This window comes from Thunnus albacares, chromosome 14, assembly GCF_914725855.1.
Source record: "Thunnus albacares chromosome 14, fThuAlb1.1, whole genome shotgun sequence".
Taxonomy (NCBI): Eukaryota; Metazoa; Chordata; class Actinopteri; order Scombriformes; family Scombridae; genus Thunnus; species Thunnus albacares.
Genome location: NC_058119.1, coordinates 4,846,942 through 4,865,828, shown reverse-complemented (window position 1 = coordinate 4,865,828; position 18,887 = coordinate 4,846,942). Strand labels below are relative to the sequence as shown.

General features: G+C 39.9%; 1 protein-coding gene across 5 annotated transcripts in view; it reads left to right on the top strand.

Moving 5' to 3' along the window:
- Positions 1–18,887, top strand: part of smap1 (small ArfGAP 1) — a 112,242-nt gene that overhangs the window by 65,589 nt on the left and 27,766 nt on the right. For all 5 annotated transcript variants that reach the window (XM_044372800.1, XM_044372799.1, XM_044372803.1 and 2 more), the window contains one exon: positions 8,520–8,583. In XM_044372800.1, coding sequence (XP_044228735.1) covers positions 8,520–8,583 — 64 coding nt within the window. The remainder of the gene's footprint in view (positions 1–8,519; positions 8,584–18,887) is intronic.

The following is an 18,887-nucleotide window of genomic DNA, read 5'->3' as shown; positions in this document are numbered from 1 at the left end:
GTGTCAGTGCCACCAGCTGAGTGACAGATCGTGTTGAATGGTGCAGAACTGCAGCAGCCGGCACACTTAACAGCCTCTGACTTACTGCGGTGACACACACACACACACACACACACACACGCACACAGAGTCTTGTGTTGTGTGTTGTAGAGAGTTGGGGGGCTGCAGACTTTATGATATGGACGTCTCAGCCTGTATTGATAATGCATTTTCAACACACTTCTCCTCACTCCATGCACACACACCTAGCACATAAACACAACACACACACACACACACACACATCTGGCCTCCTGCCCACTGTGTCTTTTTATCGCCCTCCTCTTCTTCTCTGTCCATCCTCATCTTCTATTTCTTCCATCATCAGTCTTTATGCCATCTTTCTCCTTCATCCCTGTCCTTCCCTTCATCATCTCCCCCTCTCGTCATTTATCTTCTTTTTGTTACTTTTTCCCCGCTTGTCCTCCCCGTAATTCACATCCTCTTCCTCTCCACCTTCACTGCTTCCTAACCCTCTTCATCTCTGCCTTGCTCCACATTCAACACTCCTCTTCCTCCTCCTAATTGTCCCCCTGCTCTCCGCTTTCTTCATGCCTCCCTTTCAGCCCACTCCCCCCACCCCCCACCACCCCCGGGGCTGACCTCCATATCCTCCCCTTCCTCTTCGGTGAACTCTCTGGTTCTCCTCTTCTTTCTTCTTCCTCCCTCCACTGCAGCTGTCTGTCTTTGGCCTCACTGGCTCATCCATTCAGTGGCAGTTTTATTATTCTCTTTTATGTTGTTAATAAGGCAGCTGTCAGCCACAAGAAGACAATCCACTCCCTGCAGCGCTACCAAGACCATTAATGTACTAACTGCTCCCACCATAGCAGCTACCACAACTACCAGTAAAAGCCCATATTCAAAGAATCACCAAATCTCAATGGTAGATTCAGCATAATGTATATTACAGTTCCACAGCACTAACTCCATCACCATAAATAGTAAAGTCCTAGTCCTAGTTACTGTTTTTAACAGATATGGGGTCTGTTTGTGCGTGGAAGTTCATTGTTGACCTTTTAATGTGAATCATGTGTGCAGGAATGTTGTTTGACTGTGACTTAGCTTAACACCGAACAAAAAAATGGCATAGTAGAAGCTAGAATTATGGAAATTATTGGTAAATAGGAACAGTATGACAAAATATTCTCAATTCAGAGTTTGCTTACTAGCCTTTGTGGAGCTTTCAACTGCATCTAACAGATCTATATCAGCAAATGGAACAGGCTCAGGTGTCATCACTTGACCTAAGTGTGGAACAACGGTCATGTGTTAACAAGTGGTTGTATATGGGTGGGAGGCTGTAACCCCTGTCTCGGTTCAGAGATGGTCTTTGGAGACTGATGTGAATGTTCTCCTTGATCTTTCTAATCAATGCTGTGACTGTTTTTTGTCAAAGCTCCCAAAAAGCTGGTCAGTGGACCTTGAATTGAGATTATTTCAACAAAGCTGTTCTTATTCACCAATTTAAGGGTGAGTTATTCATTAGTCTCTTTTCAGGTGTTGGGAGAGTGCTACTGCATATTAGGGGTGTGCCCAAATCCAAATATGTTATTTGGCAAAGCACAAATAGTAGGCTTTTTACAAACATTTATTTTGTGCAAATATTTTAAAAATGATTTGTTTTCGGGAAGAAAAACAACTCATGTCAAATACCAGTGTGCAGGTCGGTTACATCGCTATCTCAATCTCTCTCCTCTGTTCTGCTGTCTCAACATCTACCTGCTACATGAAGCACATTTCCTTATTTGGACATAACTCAGAGTTGGGGATGTTCCCCAGAGATAAAGCTGAGCTACTGACACGCAAAGTTCTCTCAAGGGACTCTCCATAACCTGTTGTTCCCTCTCTCCTTTCCACAAAGTTAAGTTGTAAAAAATAGGCAATAAATGAAAAACGCAAAGCAAGAATCACCTTTGAAGCTCTTGCCTACATGTTACACACTGTGCTGTCTCTGTGTTATGGGTGCATAGACAGGAAGAGGTCTGTCTGTACCATTGCAATGACCAAAGTTTTATCTCAGTAGTCAGCGCAGTCGTCTATGATCTGGGAGACTCTGGTTCCAGACCCGATGTAGTGACCTCCTTTGTAAGATAGTTTATTCATAAACATTTATTTTAACACACTAATATCCTAAAATTAAAAGTGTAATAAAAAACAAAAACAGGATTTTTACGCCTATTTCCACTTTTATCTAAATACAAATACAAATATAAATAATTTTGCTGCCTCAACAAATATAGATACAAATACAAATAATGGGCCCTCTGCATATCCCTACTGCATATATGCAAAAGAGTTGTATAAAGCCTTTAGTGTCTCCAGAGAGAGATGTGTGAAATCTGATAAATCAACCTCTGTAGCTGCTTTTCATCTCTGCTGGAAGCTAGCAGCTCCAGACTACATTAGCTGCTACTAGTATAACACATCAGAATCGAATATGAGTCAAGTTGCATTATGGGTTATGTAGGTATCAGATTTTGACAACGATTTTCAATCCTTTTCTTAAAAACTGTCCATCCATCGACAGTGTTATAGATTGCAATGCTAAATCAATTGAGAACTCTTCCAATTGGTCATTTTTAGTTTCATTGACTTGCTGGACATAGATGGAAAAAACAGCAAAGTAGTCACAACTGGATATGTTTAGTATCTGTTGTACTGATGGATTTAGTGCAGTGGACACGTACATTGTCCTGAATTTATCAAGACGCCTGCTAAAAATGGAGCAAGTGTTGAGTTTGCATTAACAGCAAACTAACAACAGCAAATTAAAACGGAAGACGATCATAACACAGAGAGGTTTCTCACTAAACATGAAGAAATTTAGTTACAAAACCAGGAACATTTCGAAACAAAGGTCTCTATAATAAGCCTGTCTCAAATAAAAGCCTGTGTATTTTAAATAAAATCTTTGAAAGATAGATAAAACTGTCTTGGAATTGAAGGTGTGGCTAGCACTGCTGCAGCTTCTGCCACCTCTGCTGCTGGTATAGACTTACTTGTCAGCCGCACTGTCTGCAGCCATCTGTCTTATGTCTCCCTCAATCATCCTCATGTTTATTCTTCCTCATGCTCTCATTCGTCCTCTATTTCCTGTCCCTCTTGTATCCGTCCTCTGTATTTTTCCTCTCCCCGACGCCCACTCGCTCTCCCCGCTAACCAATTTGCAGCCCTCATCTCCCGCTCCTCTCCCTCCACACTATTTGTTTTTCCTCTCCCTCTTTTAGTGTTGTTTGCACTTTGTTTGTTCCATCGCCCCGCTCTGCCTCTCCTCGGAGAATAAGACGTCTGTTTCATCTGCCTCGTACGTGTGAAGGAGGACAGTGGAATGCTGTGTTGCGTAAGGATGTTGAGTACAGTCTCAATGGGTTGCCAGCTTCCATAAAGAGCGGGAGCTGCAGGTGTTTGTGTATGTGTGCGTGTCTGTGTGTGAGTTTTGTGGGTACCGGGTTTCATCATTTGGTGCAGTGGTAGCTGGTGATGCAGTGCTCGATTTAGCATTGTGCTCCTGTAACATTGTCATTGGACTCCCTATGGAGAGTGCTGCATTGATCTTGAAAAAGATAAATATAGATAAGATTTTTTATTCCATGCATTCTTCTTCTTTGTCAAAGCTACCTGCACCTACATTCCACACAATGCAATTTGACCACAGACAGTTCAGTGGGAGATTCAGGTGTGTTATGCTAGTAGCGACTAATGGAGCCTGGAGCACCCCCAGATTTGTTTCATTTTCAAATTTGTAGTCTTCAGCCTCAAAAGACTTTATACTAAATATTTATACTTTTTTCACATAATAATAATAATAATATAATTTACCCACGGCTACAAACCAACTAGTAGGAATACAGCATTAAATGATGCAGAACTGCATGATACAACATCGTGCATATTTTTTAAAAAGTTTTTAAAAAGTCATGTGGCTGTAGCTTATCAGTTATGATAAGCTTATTGTTTACAGTTAGGCACTGCAGATGGATGATGCAAGTTGATGATGTGTCCTCCCTTGGATTTTTTTTTTCAAAATTGCCCCGTAGCCCCATGATTAAGAAGGCATTTATCACATGGTCTGATATGCATCAAAACCGATATCAAACATACAGACACAGATTGCAACCGAGATTTTATTAGACCTATCCTGCGCAGTGTGTGATGCAATGAACCTGCAAGATCTTTGTTACTGCACAGACCCCTGGGCCACTGTGACACCCCGCTATATGAGTGCTATTTGTATAATTCAAAATATAATGAACGTCACATTAAAGTAGCGCACATGTAATAATACTTTATTTGTACGGCACTTTTCTTAACATAATTGCCAAGTGCTCAAGCAAAGAACGTGAGACACGGTAATAAGTTTATACAGTGAAAAATAAAACCAGATCAAATTAAATAAATATTACATAAATAAATCAAACAGCATAATGTGTAGAGATATAAATTTATACAAGTCCATTAAAAGACGAGTACATTTAGCTGATGAAAATAGAGAAGTAGTGGTGCAGGTTGTGAACTGTAGTCATCCCACAGTTTAGTTATAGCAGATGCACTCTCACCCAATCTTGATTTAGGAAGAGTTCTTTTCTGCAGACCTTCCTGTGCTGTCATGTGCCTATGAGTTTAGTAGGTCAGAGATATAGCTTGGAGCCAATCCATTTAATGCTAAGCAGTAAGCAGCATTTTTGAAGCGACTGGAAGCTAATGAAGGCATATTATGATTGGGGTAATGTGTTCTCTTCTCTTAAAGCCGAGCAGCTGCATTTTGGACCCAACTGCAGACTTTCAGCATGTTGTTTTTTTGTGTTAAATATAGAGCATTACAACAATAAAGACGGGATGAAATGAAAGCATAAACAGCTTCCTTCAGGTCAGCAGCTGACAGAAATGGTTTGATTTTAGAGATACTTCTCAACAAGCAGCAAGACTGATAACCCTTGAACTCAGTATTTACTGTGAAGTTCAGATTTGACAAAGCAAAGTGCAGACCTGTGGAAGTGTAAGTAAATTAAGTTCTTTATCCAGCTGTTTAAGCTCTTTACCTGTAGATTTTGACAGATTTTTTTGAGATCACATTCACTGTTTTGTGTCATATTTATTAAAGATATCTCTTAAAGATCATCTGTTGTTTCAGACTGAGTTGGGGGATGATTCCTGTCTGAGAAACATGCCCTTTTAAATTTCACTATGAAAAGCACATTATGTGCTCATTATTTTATTGTTATTCACCGGCCCTGACAGCAGCCTTCTTTCATGTATTTTGACCTGTTGTTGTGCAGGTGCCGGAGGTGGTGGAGATCTACAAAAACTAAATGTCATGCCATAGTGTGCATGTTCAGTCTGCTGTTTTTGCTTTTAAGATGTCAGCCTGTGCTGTCCTCTTAATATAAGCAGCAAGCTGAAGTATAAATTCCAGATACACAAGCTGCTGTCTGCTTTCAAACTGCTGCTTATCTGCTCATCAAGCACTTTTTATAATAGCATTATCTCATGCTTTGATGTAATTAGGATGCCACAGGTACCCGGGGGATCTTAGGTCCAGTTTCTTGTACTTAATGAATATTTATATACAGTATTACCATTTCTGGCAGCTCGCTTCCCCGTCTTGATTATTCTAGTCCCTTGGTGTTTGTTTCCGAGTTGACTGTCACATGAATTAATACATTTTTCAAAAAAAAAACAACAACAACTGATGAACTCATGGTTTTTGTAATATTAGGTGTTGAGTCTTTGTCATAGTGATTCTTGTATGATAAAAGAAGAAAAAATGGGATTCACTGTCACTCCTCTCGTCTTGGCCTCAGCAGAAGCCGTCGTGTACATCAGGGTTGAACTTACAGCAGACTTTGCCCCCGTTCAGACATTCAGCATGACAGATGTCAGCACATGTGTTTGTCTGGCGTGTATTCTGATGATAGTGATCTGATGTGACAGCAGTCATCAGAGGGGTTTGCTCAGTGGTTTTTCATTCAAACTGGCATGCATCACCATCAACTGAGGACTCTATTCACCTGTTGGATGGGGGGGGGTTGGTTATTGATTTGTAGCCTCCCCTCCAATTCCACTTTTTCTCTCTCTTCAAACAGAACTGACCCTGACAGCCAATCACAGTCTGTCGCTGGCTGTCTGTCAGTTGCATCACTCAGTGTCACCCCAGATAACTAATTACATGGGATGTCCATTCCTCAATAACCAGTTTGGAAGCAGGCAAATCCAACATGTCTGTCAGAGTTTAGAGATGGATTTTGGCAGCACGTCTGTTCAAATCCTTCTGAACATACAACGGGGAACTTAAGCGTTTTATGCACAGTGATATTTCTTTCTTTCTTCTCTGTCCCACAGCAGCTGTGTGGGATGTTGCATTGAAAGGCTTTTTAATCTGAATTTTGTGTGCGAGAGTCTGAAATGTCTGAAATCAAATGGACATGCTACAACAATTTTTTTTTTTTTCTTGTTGCACTTTACATGCCAACACTCTTAATGGAGGTGTGCGCTTTTCTGTGGAGGATTTTTCAGATTAGTGTTTGACAAATACGAGAGCTTTTTCTTCTTCGGTTTTGTTTTGTTTTCAGGATTTGTAGGCAGCATTTTGCATTTATTCTAGTGCATTATCCTCCTATCCAGGGGAGAGAGGGGGAGGGAGGGAGGGAGGGGTTTAAATCTTGCTGTTGACATGGCAGTTATATGTTATGTGCCTTAACCTCTAGGCAACGGATGCCTTGACCAATGAGTTTGGTTTAGGATCAAACATATATGTATTTTGCATTTGTATTGTATTAGCTGCAAGATTTTTAGAAGACAACTTTTAGATTTATAGCTTTTCATGACAGTTTTATTTTCCCCAAAAACTTTTTTTGCTGTGACAAACAGCTCGATAGCTTGCTGTCTGTTAGTTCCCCACACTTTGTAGACCACAGTTTTCATCTTAGGAGGATGAAATTTGGCATGAAAGTCATGTGTGTGTGTGAAGGTGTGTGTTTGTGTTCATGCCAATTGGCTAAAAGAGGGCGCGGCAATGAGAGTGGCTTATTGCAAAAAGGCAAATAACTTCCAAATGTATTCACAGACTTGCAAGAGATTTTGTGGAAAGGTTGGTCGTGAGCCGAAGGACAGCTGATTAACTGTTCATGCCAACTGGCAGTGGGAGTGGCAACAACTTTCTATCTATGAGGCTGAAATTTGTGGTGCAGGTCAAGTGTTGGTGAGGTTGTGTGTGTGTGTGAATGCATGAACTCGTGGATGCATGTGCGTACATGATCGCAGCTATTGCGAATTTGCACTTTTTCTTGTTTCAGTAAGTACAAAAAATCTCTAAACCAGCACTGAAGAATCTCATGCAACACAATGCATTGCTTTGAAAAGAGTACCACTGGGGTTATTGAACAGTTAAATTGATTGAATCTTGTAGTTTAATAGCACAAAAACCTCAACAAGGTCACAGGTTCAGTTTTTGTATCATATAGGCAAAGACACCGTGGTTTTATTAGTGCTTTCTCTATCATTCCTGTTATTATAGACTCCTGTATAGCTGCACTTCACTGTCGGTCAATAGAAATGCACAACACAGACCAACCTTTTGCTGCTGTACATAAACGACCAAAGCCTTGCTGCAGTCCCAACACACATCAATTCGCAGCCAATGCATTCTTGATTAGGCGTGGACACTGTAATTGTTTTCATTGCCTTGGATTGGAACGACATTGAATCTAATGTGGTCCATCGATCTTTTGTTGGGGGGAAATTGGGTTTGTTGCCAGCGTTGTAGATCTCTTGTGGCCCACGTGTTAGCCTTTTATACTCTCTCTCCCTCACTACGTTTTTCTCTCCAATCTCACTTTATATCTATCTATCTATCCCCCTTCCTCCCTTCTTCATTCCTGTCCCATCTTTGTCATTTCATCTCTTCCTCTCTCTCTCTCTCTCTCTCTCTCTATCTATTTCTTTCTGCTTTTTTTTTCTCCCTTGCTTTCCTCCTTCCTCATAGAACATTTTCAAAGGATTTTCTTTCCACACTTTTGCTGGTGCATTGCTCTTTTGTTGTTTGTTTTTCATGTGTTACCGCCACCAATTGTTGATTTGTGGAATCATACAGAAATGTCAGCAGGGATGTGTGACATTAATGCCTTCATCCATAGAAGAAGAGATACAAATAAAAACAAGGGCCTGGTCATTAAAACGTTGCTCCATAGAGCCACTGCTGATCAGAAAATCCACAGGGTACCTGATAAATTAATATCTATATTTATCATCTGTAACTGTGCCAAGGCAGGAACCTTCATCATTATGGCTAGTGGGCTAGTTTTTAATAAAGGTCAGTATTGGTTTGCTGTATAAAAACTTTAATTGGCAGGTCAAATCATTGTATATAACTGCCCGTCTCTATAATAATGTGAAATTAAGAACACATCAATGTGAGCTGAGGTAAATTGGACATTATACTAAATAATTTCCTCTCACCTTTCTCTTTGTCTTTTTCTCAGCAGTCAGAGTGCAGAGCCAGTCCCAAGAAAGGCACAGAGGCGGCCGTGGACCTGCTGGGCCTTGGTAAGACATGCGCAACCCTCTACCAACTTACAATATAATAACTTGTCAAACTGTATTTAAATGTCTGCCTAATGTGTCAGATATGTAAATGAAAGCAGTTATGCCGGGTGATGTAATCACATTTTAAAATTGATATTGTAATTATTTCAGGTTAAATAACGTCTGACATTATCAGGGGGAAAGTTGAATGCTGCCAGGCTTTATTGAAGTCATGAACAGAGACCTTTTGTTACGTTTGATGACTTATTATATCATCTGGCAGTGAATACATCATTAGTGGCTTCAGACCGCCATGCCTGACATTACTGTGAGCAGACTACAGTTAAATCTACCCAACAGTCCAGTCACGTAATGGAATATCTAAGTATGATTTGAGGTGTATTTCAAAAAGGGAAAGAATTTTGTTCTGGGGGAATTGGGGAATATCTGTGAATTATATAAATGAATCATTTTACTGGAACCTAGCAGGATATTATATTTTACACTCAGTATCACTCACTTTAGTAGAAGCTATACTAATTGGTAGAAAAATCAAGTGCAACAAATTAGTTATGAAACATCTCATGGGACTTTACTGGGTCTTTGTTGGGATATTTGTCTTCAGCTGATTAGTCATAAATCAAAGCAGTGAGAGAGCTGGCGAGGACAATTAAACTCTAATAGGTCTATTATTATGATTCTAACAAGATGTTAGTTTACAGATAGTTGTTTGCTAGCTAAACTGTGATAGTGTTGTTCTTATTCTGGCATTTTTTGGCAGTTATCAAATTCAGATGCATTACAACCACCCTCTGAACTGGAGTGGGGCTGACTCAGATTTGCTTCTATCAGATTTTTGATCTGACCAATGGATGTGACTAAGTGTAAATGAGAGTGTTATAAATCTTGTCTGGATTGTATTGGAATATGAAAAGACAAGTGGAAGTGGGGCCTTAGAGATGGTGCAAATGGACTGACCGTCAGAGACATGATTTTGTGTTTAATTGACCCTTTGAACCTGGTTGAGCTTTTTTGTGTCAAAAGTCACCCTCCTCCTTCTTAGTCACAACTCAGCAGTGTTAATTTTGTCAACAAAAATGACCAAAAATATTCACTTATGACCTTTATTCACAATGAAAACAAGACTGAGGGCCATGTTGTAATCATCAATAAGTGCAAAGTGGTAGGTCTGTCACACATGAACAGTGTGGGTGTCTCCTAGCACACCTGCTATTTTGTTTCATATCAGAGCAGCAGCACCTTGTTGTCTGCATGTGTGCGGAGCATCACGACATGAACACACAGAACAACAAACCTATAGCCACAGGCTGTTTGCGTGGGTTTTATAGTACAATGATTATAGAAAAAAACATATTGGTGAAGATGCTTATTTAGGTTGTAATTCCACTTTATTTGACGTTATAAATGGTCACAATGTGTTGTACCTGATGTGACAGCAGCGTTTACACTGTGATGCATTGATGAAATAAAACATGAGTTGCCACTTTTGCTAAAAATAAAGTTGGCAATGAGGCAATGATGCATAGGATTGATGAGCCTTGGTAATCCCACATAATCAGGCAGAATACGGTGTTTAACAGACCAGTCTGATGTGTGCAGAGGTGTGTGTGTGTGGTGAGGCTTGTGTTGTGAATGTGCTCTGGTACAGCACTTCTCAGAGGCTGCAGATTTATCAACATATCAGTCCTGCTGCCTTCAGATGCTGCAGGTATGTAATGAATTGACAGAGCTTTTCATACAGTATAAAGCAGCTGTGGACAACAGATACTGTAAAAAATAAACCATTTTATATATTCATTTATAGATAAATGCAGACTGCTTCATCGGTGTTCCTACTGTGACCACATTAGACTTCATTTTTTGATGTCAATTTTAAACATATCTATTGAATGGAGAATTTTTCGTTAAAATACCCTCACTGACCACTTTATTAGGTACACCTGTACAAGCTAGTGCAATTATATGGCAGTTCACTGTGTTTACCTTCATTAAACCACCTGAAAATGACACCAGGCTGCTACAGAATAACCACACACACCTCTACACACATCAGACTGGTTGGTTATAACTAGATATTCTGCCTGTTCATGAGAGAGACATCGGGTTTTTAAGATTCATCATAGCCTCTTTTCCAACTTTCATTTTAGCTGAAGTAGCTATTCTTGAAATACATTGCGTGCAAGCGCTGTTGTGTAAAATGAATTATTAAACTATGTGACCATGTACGAGGTGAGATACATGAGAATTATGACTGAAATAGCGCCGGTCTGATGCAATCATAGAAACGGCTTTACCAAATTTCTTCTCCAAATTTAATCTTTATTTCTATCATTATAGTATTGTGACTAACTGATGAAAAAACTGCTCCGTCTGTGTTTTGGTGCAAATTTGTGGTAATTTGTGTTGCTGCATGCTGTGATGCTCTGAACCATCCAGACATTTCCTGAAGTAAAGTTTTCTGTTTGTTGAGCTGTCTTCATGCTTAACTGTGGTTGGCACAAGTGTTTCAGAGCTATGAGAGCAGTGATGTGACTGGCTGAAAGAGTATTTAATAATCACCACACCTGCTGATCTCTATTCACCTTCATCCAGCCCTTTTGCACGTTGCGCTGCTGCACATACATGAACCAAAATACATTACAAATATATTCATTTAGAGGCAGAACTGAACGCGTCTCATTTATCTACTGCATGTTTGCATTTTAATAGGATTTCAGCTTTATTGAAAAACATAACAGAGTCGCTGGAACGATAGAAAGCACCAAGGATATGGCATTCAACAAAGGTCACAAGCTGTATTCAAACCTGTGACATTTTGAGTACATGACATGTGCCTTGGCCCGCTAACCACCAGAATATTGCCCCGTGCTCGTTGACCCGAATCCTTAGTGAAAAAACATAGCAGAAAAAGGGAAGAGGTGGGTTGAGGGTTTTCACCATAAATTTGTAATATGCAATCACCTGGTGTTGTTCCAGTGCAAGGCTGTGTTGTGTTAGATGCTAGCCGAGGGTAAGCTGCACCGACAGAAGAAAGAGATGGTGGACACAGCATTGATCAAAAATTCCCGACCACAGCATGGAAGAGTGAGAGTGGATGCCCCGCTATAAATAACCAATGCTACGCACCTTGCAGCCATGTCGAGTGGATGAGATTTCACACATAATCAATAAGTCAAATACGTGGCAGTATGCCTTCAGCACTCACATCCCCCCTCATTCCTCCATCCATCCCTCTGTGTCTCTGGTTACCTCACTCTGCAGCCGTCAAACAGACACTTTCTCCCTTTGCTGCTGTGTCTGTGTGTATGTGTGTGTTCTTCTGTCAATTTCTTTGTTCAGTTTAATTCAGTTTAGCAGGCTGTGTTGGAATAAAAGTAAAAACAACATGGTGAGATGATCCAGATAAGCATTTCTACATGAAATTTCTGTTGGTCCTTGCACCCAAAAATCTGGCCAGTATTAACTTTTCATTAAACATCTAATGTGAGCCAGTTTCATGTAGGTTTCTTTTGACTACAGCAATACAAAATTTCATATTTGATGTATTTATTTCAGGTTGTGTTGGATACTGTAGGTTTGGTGTCCCATAAGCATAAATGCTGTTACAAAGATGTTCCGTTCGTCTCTCCAGAGACTACCAAATCAATTAAAAAACTTTTACTGATGGATCAATACATTTTCTGTTTCTGCCTGTCTCTCACTGCTACCTCCTTCCCTCGCTGCTGTAATAGTCTTGATACACTGAATTGACACTGGTTTCCAGAGAGGTGCAGAATAAACAGGATCCTATCTTCATGTTGTCTCCTCAAATCTTACTCCAGCAGCAGTGTTCACAGTCAGACCTGGCAGCACGACTGTCCTTGTTTTGGTCCCAGCTGTATTTCTAGTAGAAATGTTAAGACCTCACTTGTTTTAGTAGTTTTAATTTGTGAGAAACATACATTTTGTTGTTGTTAACAGGGATGGAGCAGGCAGGCAGTTCCAATTTAATTAGAGTTTTTCGCTCAGTTGTTGTTTTTCATCCGTTAAATGTTAGATCACATTGTTCCTAAATGCATGATCAAACATATTGATTTTTTGACAAACATCTCCAGCCTCTTTACTCCAGAGAGAGAGAGAGAAAGGTGTATTGTATAGCTCCTTTGAGACATGCATCACACTATGTAAATGTGATCAGAATATTTCATGTCAGTCTCATGTCTAAGTGCGTGTGTCACTTTCAGGTAAAAGTCACAACAGAAATCTTACCAGGTCTTACCTTCAGCACGGCACAAGTCTGAACTGAACGCTGAAAGTTACAGAGCAATTCATTGCATGTCCTGTTCTACCTTCTAAGATTTCTGTTAGATGTCAGATGTTTCACAAAAAATGAGTTTTTCCCCTCACTGATTCAAAAAAAGGACCAAAATAAATGGCCAAACTCCAACTTAACCAAAATAATAATCAGACCAGCTGGGTCCCTCTATCAGGTTTCAATTTGCATCCATGCCAAGTGCATGAACAGCAGAATTCTCTTTCTAATAAATGATGATGTCATGAAAAAAAATGATAAGGGAAATAACTACTCAGTATCGGGTCATTAATTAAGACTTTAATGGCAAAATAAGTTCCCTCATGGGATTCCTTTCCAACTCACCGCTTTTCTCCATCAGTAAGTGACACGGCTCCTTCTCGTGGGCCGGATTCCAAATATCTTGCAAGCATTTTGTCCCATTCTGTAACTGTCATCTCATGTCTGAATAAAGCTGAATGAATGTATGACAAAAAAACTATTAGATAGATGAATCCAGCAATGTTACACATTTCATGCATGACAAAGACTTCAGTGTAAATATGGGAGAAGATGTATGAAGCAAGGTCCTCCAAAACCATGAAGATCAATATCAAGTTAAAAAAAACATACAACAGACTGAAGGGACTATTGCTAGGCTTCTGTCTGATCCAACTTTGTATTAACATACTTAAACTGTGTGCAAATTATCCACCATTGCTGTCCAGTGGCTTGATTGCAGGCAACATCGACATTTGGTTACATAACTTGTGGAAATGCAGGTTGTTTTTCCAGAGCATGGACTCCTTCTGAAAAAAACATAAATAATATTTGGCAGAGGTTTCATCAAAACACCATCAGACCATAACTACTAGATTTTTATGTGCACCATTTCTTATTAATGCACATTCGGGAGCACTACGAAAAGCAGAAGGTGGTTTCTTACTTCCTTTATCACCTGTAAACAAACATACTGTAGCATTAGCAGGTCATTATGTGTCCATTTTCCACACTTCCCTCTCTATAATGACTCTTCCTGCCAGCAGTTAATGGCTGCAGTCACCAACTGGGCCTGTGTTCCCTTTTCTGGACTCTCCTGTTCCCAGAGCCACTCACAGGGGAGCGGGCAACCTTCATTTCATGCCCTAGTTGTGACTTGTGTTTTGTTGGGGGGAAAAGTGGGCTGAATTAACATATCTTTTGGTTTATGGCTGTATCAATACTTCAAAGACCAATAACCAATGAATTTTTATCATGGACAGGATGGAAAAGCATTTTGACCACTGGGACAACTCTCAGTAGAAACCATGGATAATAATCATAGAACATGTTCACATATATTTGTGTGAAATGTTTGAATTAGTGTGACCAATTAGAATCAGTTCAGAGTTGAATCAGCTCAGTTATTTTACCCCTTGTGGTGATAGTCAAATCCTGAATGTGACAGTCTCCCACTGCTCAATGAGGCTGCTGTATTCATTGCGTTGTCACTTGGAAATTGTGTGTGTGTGTGTGTGTGTGTGTGTGTGTGTGTGTGTTCGGGATGATTATAAAAGACACCCCCAGCCTGAACTATTGGTCTGTTTCCATGGTGAAGTTGAGAGTGCTCTCAAGAAGCGGCCCCATCCCATAATAAAGGGATGGTGGGCACATTGCCCGACATGGCAGTGATGATGATGATGATGATGGGCCCTTTTCTCCCTCCGGCACATTTCCATGGCGATGGGTGAATGAGTTTTTGGTAAGAGGGGGGGATTAGAGTGATAGGAGGGTAATTTATGCACATGAAATCCTATTTTTCTCTCTTTCCAGTTCAATATGTTACAATGTGACTCACACCTGTCATTCTTGTCAGTCCCTTAAAGAGCTAATCATAATCATCACAGCCTTTATTCTGTGAGCACTTTTTAACAGCAATTTACAAAGTGATTTTACAATCAAAATAAAAGCCAGGCTCATAAATGACATGAAGACATCACAGGATGGATGGAGGGCAAAAATCAATAGTTTAAATATTGGGATGGAGGACGCCACAGTCAAAGTAATTCTTGGAAAATGAGTTTTATTAAGTGGTTTAAAAGGATGTCGAGTGGTCTTTCTCGCCGTCTCACAGTAAATGATTTTCGTTGTACCCTGCTGTCTGGCTAAAGGAGCTCAGTCCTGTTCACACTTTAAAAGGGCTAAATTATGGATGTTTCATCACTGTGGTTATATAAATGACCTCCACTGCTCGCTCGCTCTCAAACACACAGTTTACTCCCTTTTCCCTTTCACTTACTACACCTCCCCTCCCCCTCTCTGCCCCTCCATCACGGTCTTCCTCTCTGTGTGTCTCATACAGTATGACTGTACATTGTGTACTGGGGGTTTCTTTTTCAGCGCCATGGGAACAGATCTCTCTCTCAGGACAACACAGTCTTTCCATAATGATGCTGTACTTTAAACAACCTAAGGATCAGCTTGAATATTACCATATTTTTAATTTAGCTCCTGTGTTAGATGAAGGAAAGACAATTTACCCATCAGAGATGACAAGAGGCTTAAATTTGACTTTGGCTGCTAAAGTTTTCCTCTGTCTTCTTGGGCAGTAAGCTTCAAATAAGAACGGTAACAAGAGATTCACCATTTAGGCTGCAATGTACAGTACTCTAAAGGACTAGTTGAACTTTTCCTGGAAATCTGATTATTTTCTGTCTTTTAGCCTAGTTCAAACACACTTTTGTTTGTATATTTTGAAGTAATGTCTAGTGTTAATTTGTATATATTCATTAGTTATTATAGTTATTGTGTTTTGGCATCCGTCATGTGTAATAAGGATTTAGCCAGCTATCATATATATTTAATTCATGTGTTATTCAGTTAGGTTTGTTCAAGTCAGTGTGCTCAGTTCTGTTGCAGTTCAGTTTCAGTATTTTGCATTCAGCTTTGTTTTGCTGTTGTTTTCTATTATGGGCCTAATTTAATTAATATTTACTTCTGCATTGTACTTTCTCATTTTTTGGGTAAACAAAACCCCACATTTTTATGCCTTCAGATTAAACAAACGAGATCATGTTAATTGGTGAGCTCAGTGGCAAATTTTTGATTTTTGCAGAGAGCCAGACTCGCTGTTTCTTCTTGCTAACCATGTCCTGACCCCATCTCTGAGGTACTGTGTACTTGCACAGACATGAGTGGTATTCATCTCCTTCATGTCACTCTCAGAAAGAAAGTGTACAAGAATGTTTCCCAGAATGTTGAACTATTCCTTCAACTTTAAAAATCACCATAATATTTACTGATGATTTACCATGGGTAAACCATAAGGGGAACAAGCACTTAAATGAACAAACAGCAGTTGAAGACTAAAATTTACTAAATTTAACTTGTGAAGATTAAAAAAAGAACATAAGCTCTGTTCTACAAATCAAGAGGTAGATAAACAGAGGTTAGACTTGTTTTACCTACACAAAGTCACTGATTACTAGTTATTCACATACTGGAATATAAATGTAAAAATGATGATGTTTTTGTCTCGGGTGCCATTAATTTGAGCAGTCCAGTGTCATGTCATTTCCTGTGATTCGGAAAGTTAAAGGACCAGTGTGTAGAATTTAGTAGCATCTAGAGGAACAGACTTGGCATAAATGGAATAAAATATTCATAAGTCTGTTTTAATTAGTGTATATTAACCTGAAAATAAGAATCGTTGTGTTTTCATTACCTTAGAATGAGCCCTTTATATCTACATAGAGAGCAGGTCGTCTTCCACAGAGCCCGCCATGTTGCACCGCCATGTTTCTACAGTAGCCCAGAACGGACAAACCAAACACTGACTCTATAGAGGGCCTGTCAGGTTTTTCGTGAGTTTCACAGCCATAGTAGGTTCTCCTACATGTTTGGAAGGGGAGGGGTATTCAGTTTGTTGCTATCTGCAACTTTGCCGCTATATGCCACTAAATCCTACACACTGCACCTTTAACATCTGACTTATTCACCGCAGACATTTGAACTCGTCAGAGCAGGAAACAAACAGCTTAGCTTAATAACAATAATGATGGCTCTGTTCCATCTAGATGCACCATGTCAGAGAGTCAGCATACACCGGGGGCCTGCATGTAGTACGCCTCAATGGACTGCAGCCAAGGGCTTAACTTTGGGTTGAACATCTCTACCCATGTAAGGGGGGCAGGAGACATGCCCCCCAGGAGATTTTTTTGCAAATAGGCTGTTAAATGGCTGTTCCACATTAATTTTAAGGGGAAGAGACATATCAAAACAACATGCTCTACATATCCAAACTAGTGCAGTTGAATAGCATAAAATCACTCACTTTGTATAAAAGCACCAAATTTGTAACATATCAGTTTGTTGTTCCAGTATAAGCAAAATGGATATTTATCACTTCCTGAACATATCTTCAGATATTTGGTAGGTATACCACAGTTTAACTGTACTTAATCCCTAGTATTCTGTGATCATTACTGCAGCATTGTTGGCTGTCAAGACCCTGGCAGCTGTCAAACACTCAGTTACTTTGCACTGTTTTGTATCCATGTAAAAAACAATCTCAAAGCTTTAAAGATTTGATCAACTGTATTGACATGGCAACTATACAAGCCTAGTAAGCACAACATTCATTAGGCTACATTACAACACAATACATCTCATTATGATTCAAATAAACATACAGGATGGTAGACTGAAATGAACAGGCTTCTAATTATAGGTCAGTCCCTCTCCAAAGACAGGCTCTATGACAGGTCAGCATGATGGAACTTTCCCTTAACCATCAAAGATTAATATTAGAGTGACATCTCATACAGTGAGTGAGAGTGACATTGGGGGATCTAGCAAGAGATGCCACTTTTCCTTCAAAATGTGACCTCAAATGATTTCACCTTGCATTACATACAAAATAACTATCTATTATATAACTGCAAATGCATTTCTAACTTTAAACCACATTTGACTGATAAATAAATTAATAAAAAAAAATCACATTTAGGTAACTTTCCTGACTGTTTGGATTTGTGTTTTCATAACTGTGTCCTTGCCAGTGCATTTATGTTCTCACCTGCACATCTGAAACACCCCTGCCTGCCGGACCGCTGCCCTCACCCCGTCTCTCACTGTGAGGAAACCACAGGGTCCAGAAAAAAACAGCCACAGCATTTTAACTTTTTGACCTCATTACCTGGTCAACTGTGCCTCCTTCCCCTCTCTGGTCACTCTGCCTTCCCTGCTGCTACATTCACCTTCTTGGATCTGATGAAATATAAGATACAACTTAGAAATAAGAACCACAGCAGTAGCATACTTCCTGTTGGGAAGAGATTTTTCTCTTTATGTTGCTGATCAACCAACAGCTTAGAATTGTTAGTTGGTCTTTTGTCGCTCTTCTTTTCATTTTGTATGCCGGCTTGCTATTTCTCACACCTGCAGTTCCTGCTGCTGGGAGGATGGGTTGGGTGCAAACCAAGTCTCACTTGCAGCACTTAGAGCTGTTGGTTTTCCAGTGTCATTCTGGCACTAGAAAACCATCTAACACTGTCTCTTGGCTTGTCAAATTCACCTACAGTTTTTTTCTGCTGTGGCCACTGTGCACAGTGTTCTAACTTGTTGGACACAAAGTACTTTACACATCCACATACTGGTAAAAAAAATACTCCATTAAATTCTTCATTAACTGCAACAGCACACATGTTGTCGATATGCTGAAATGTCCCTGTGGTCTGGTTTATGTCGGACAAAGAAAAAGAGCTTCAAAGATTTGCACATCTGAACAAAGAACTGCAATCCCTGCACAAAACATAGATTATGCTATTGCTCGACATTATACACTGGCTAACCACGGCTCTGCAGCATCATTAAAGTTCTGGGGAACATAAAAAAATTTCACCCTCTCCTAGAGACGGAGACATCATCAACTCACTGCTCCACAGAGAGCCCTGTTGGATTCACACTCTGAACACAGTGGAGCCCTTTGGCATAAATGAAGAATTGAATTTGTCATGTTTCCTCTAATTTGTCACACTTGACAGATGTTTGTACT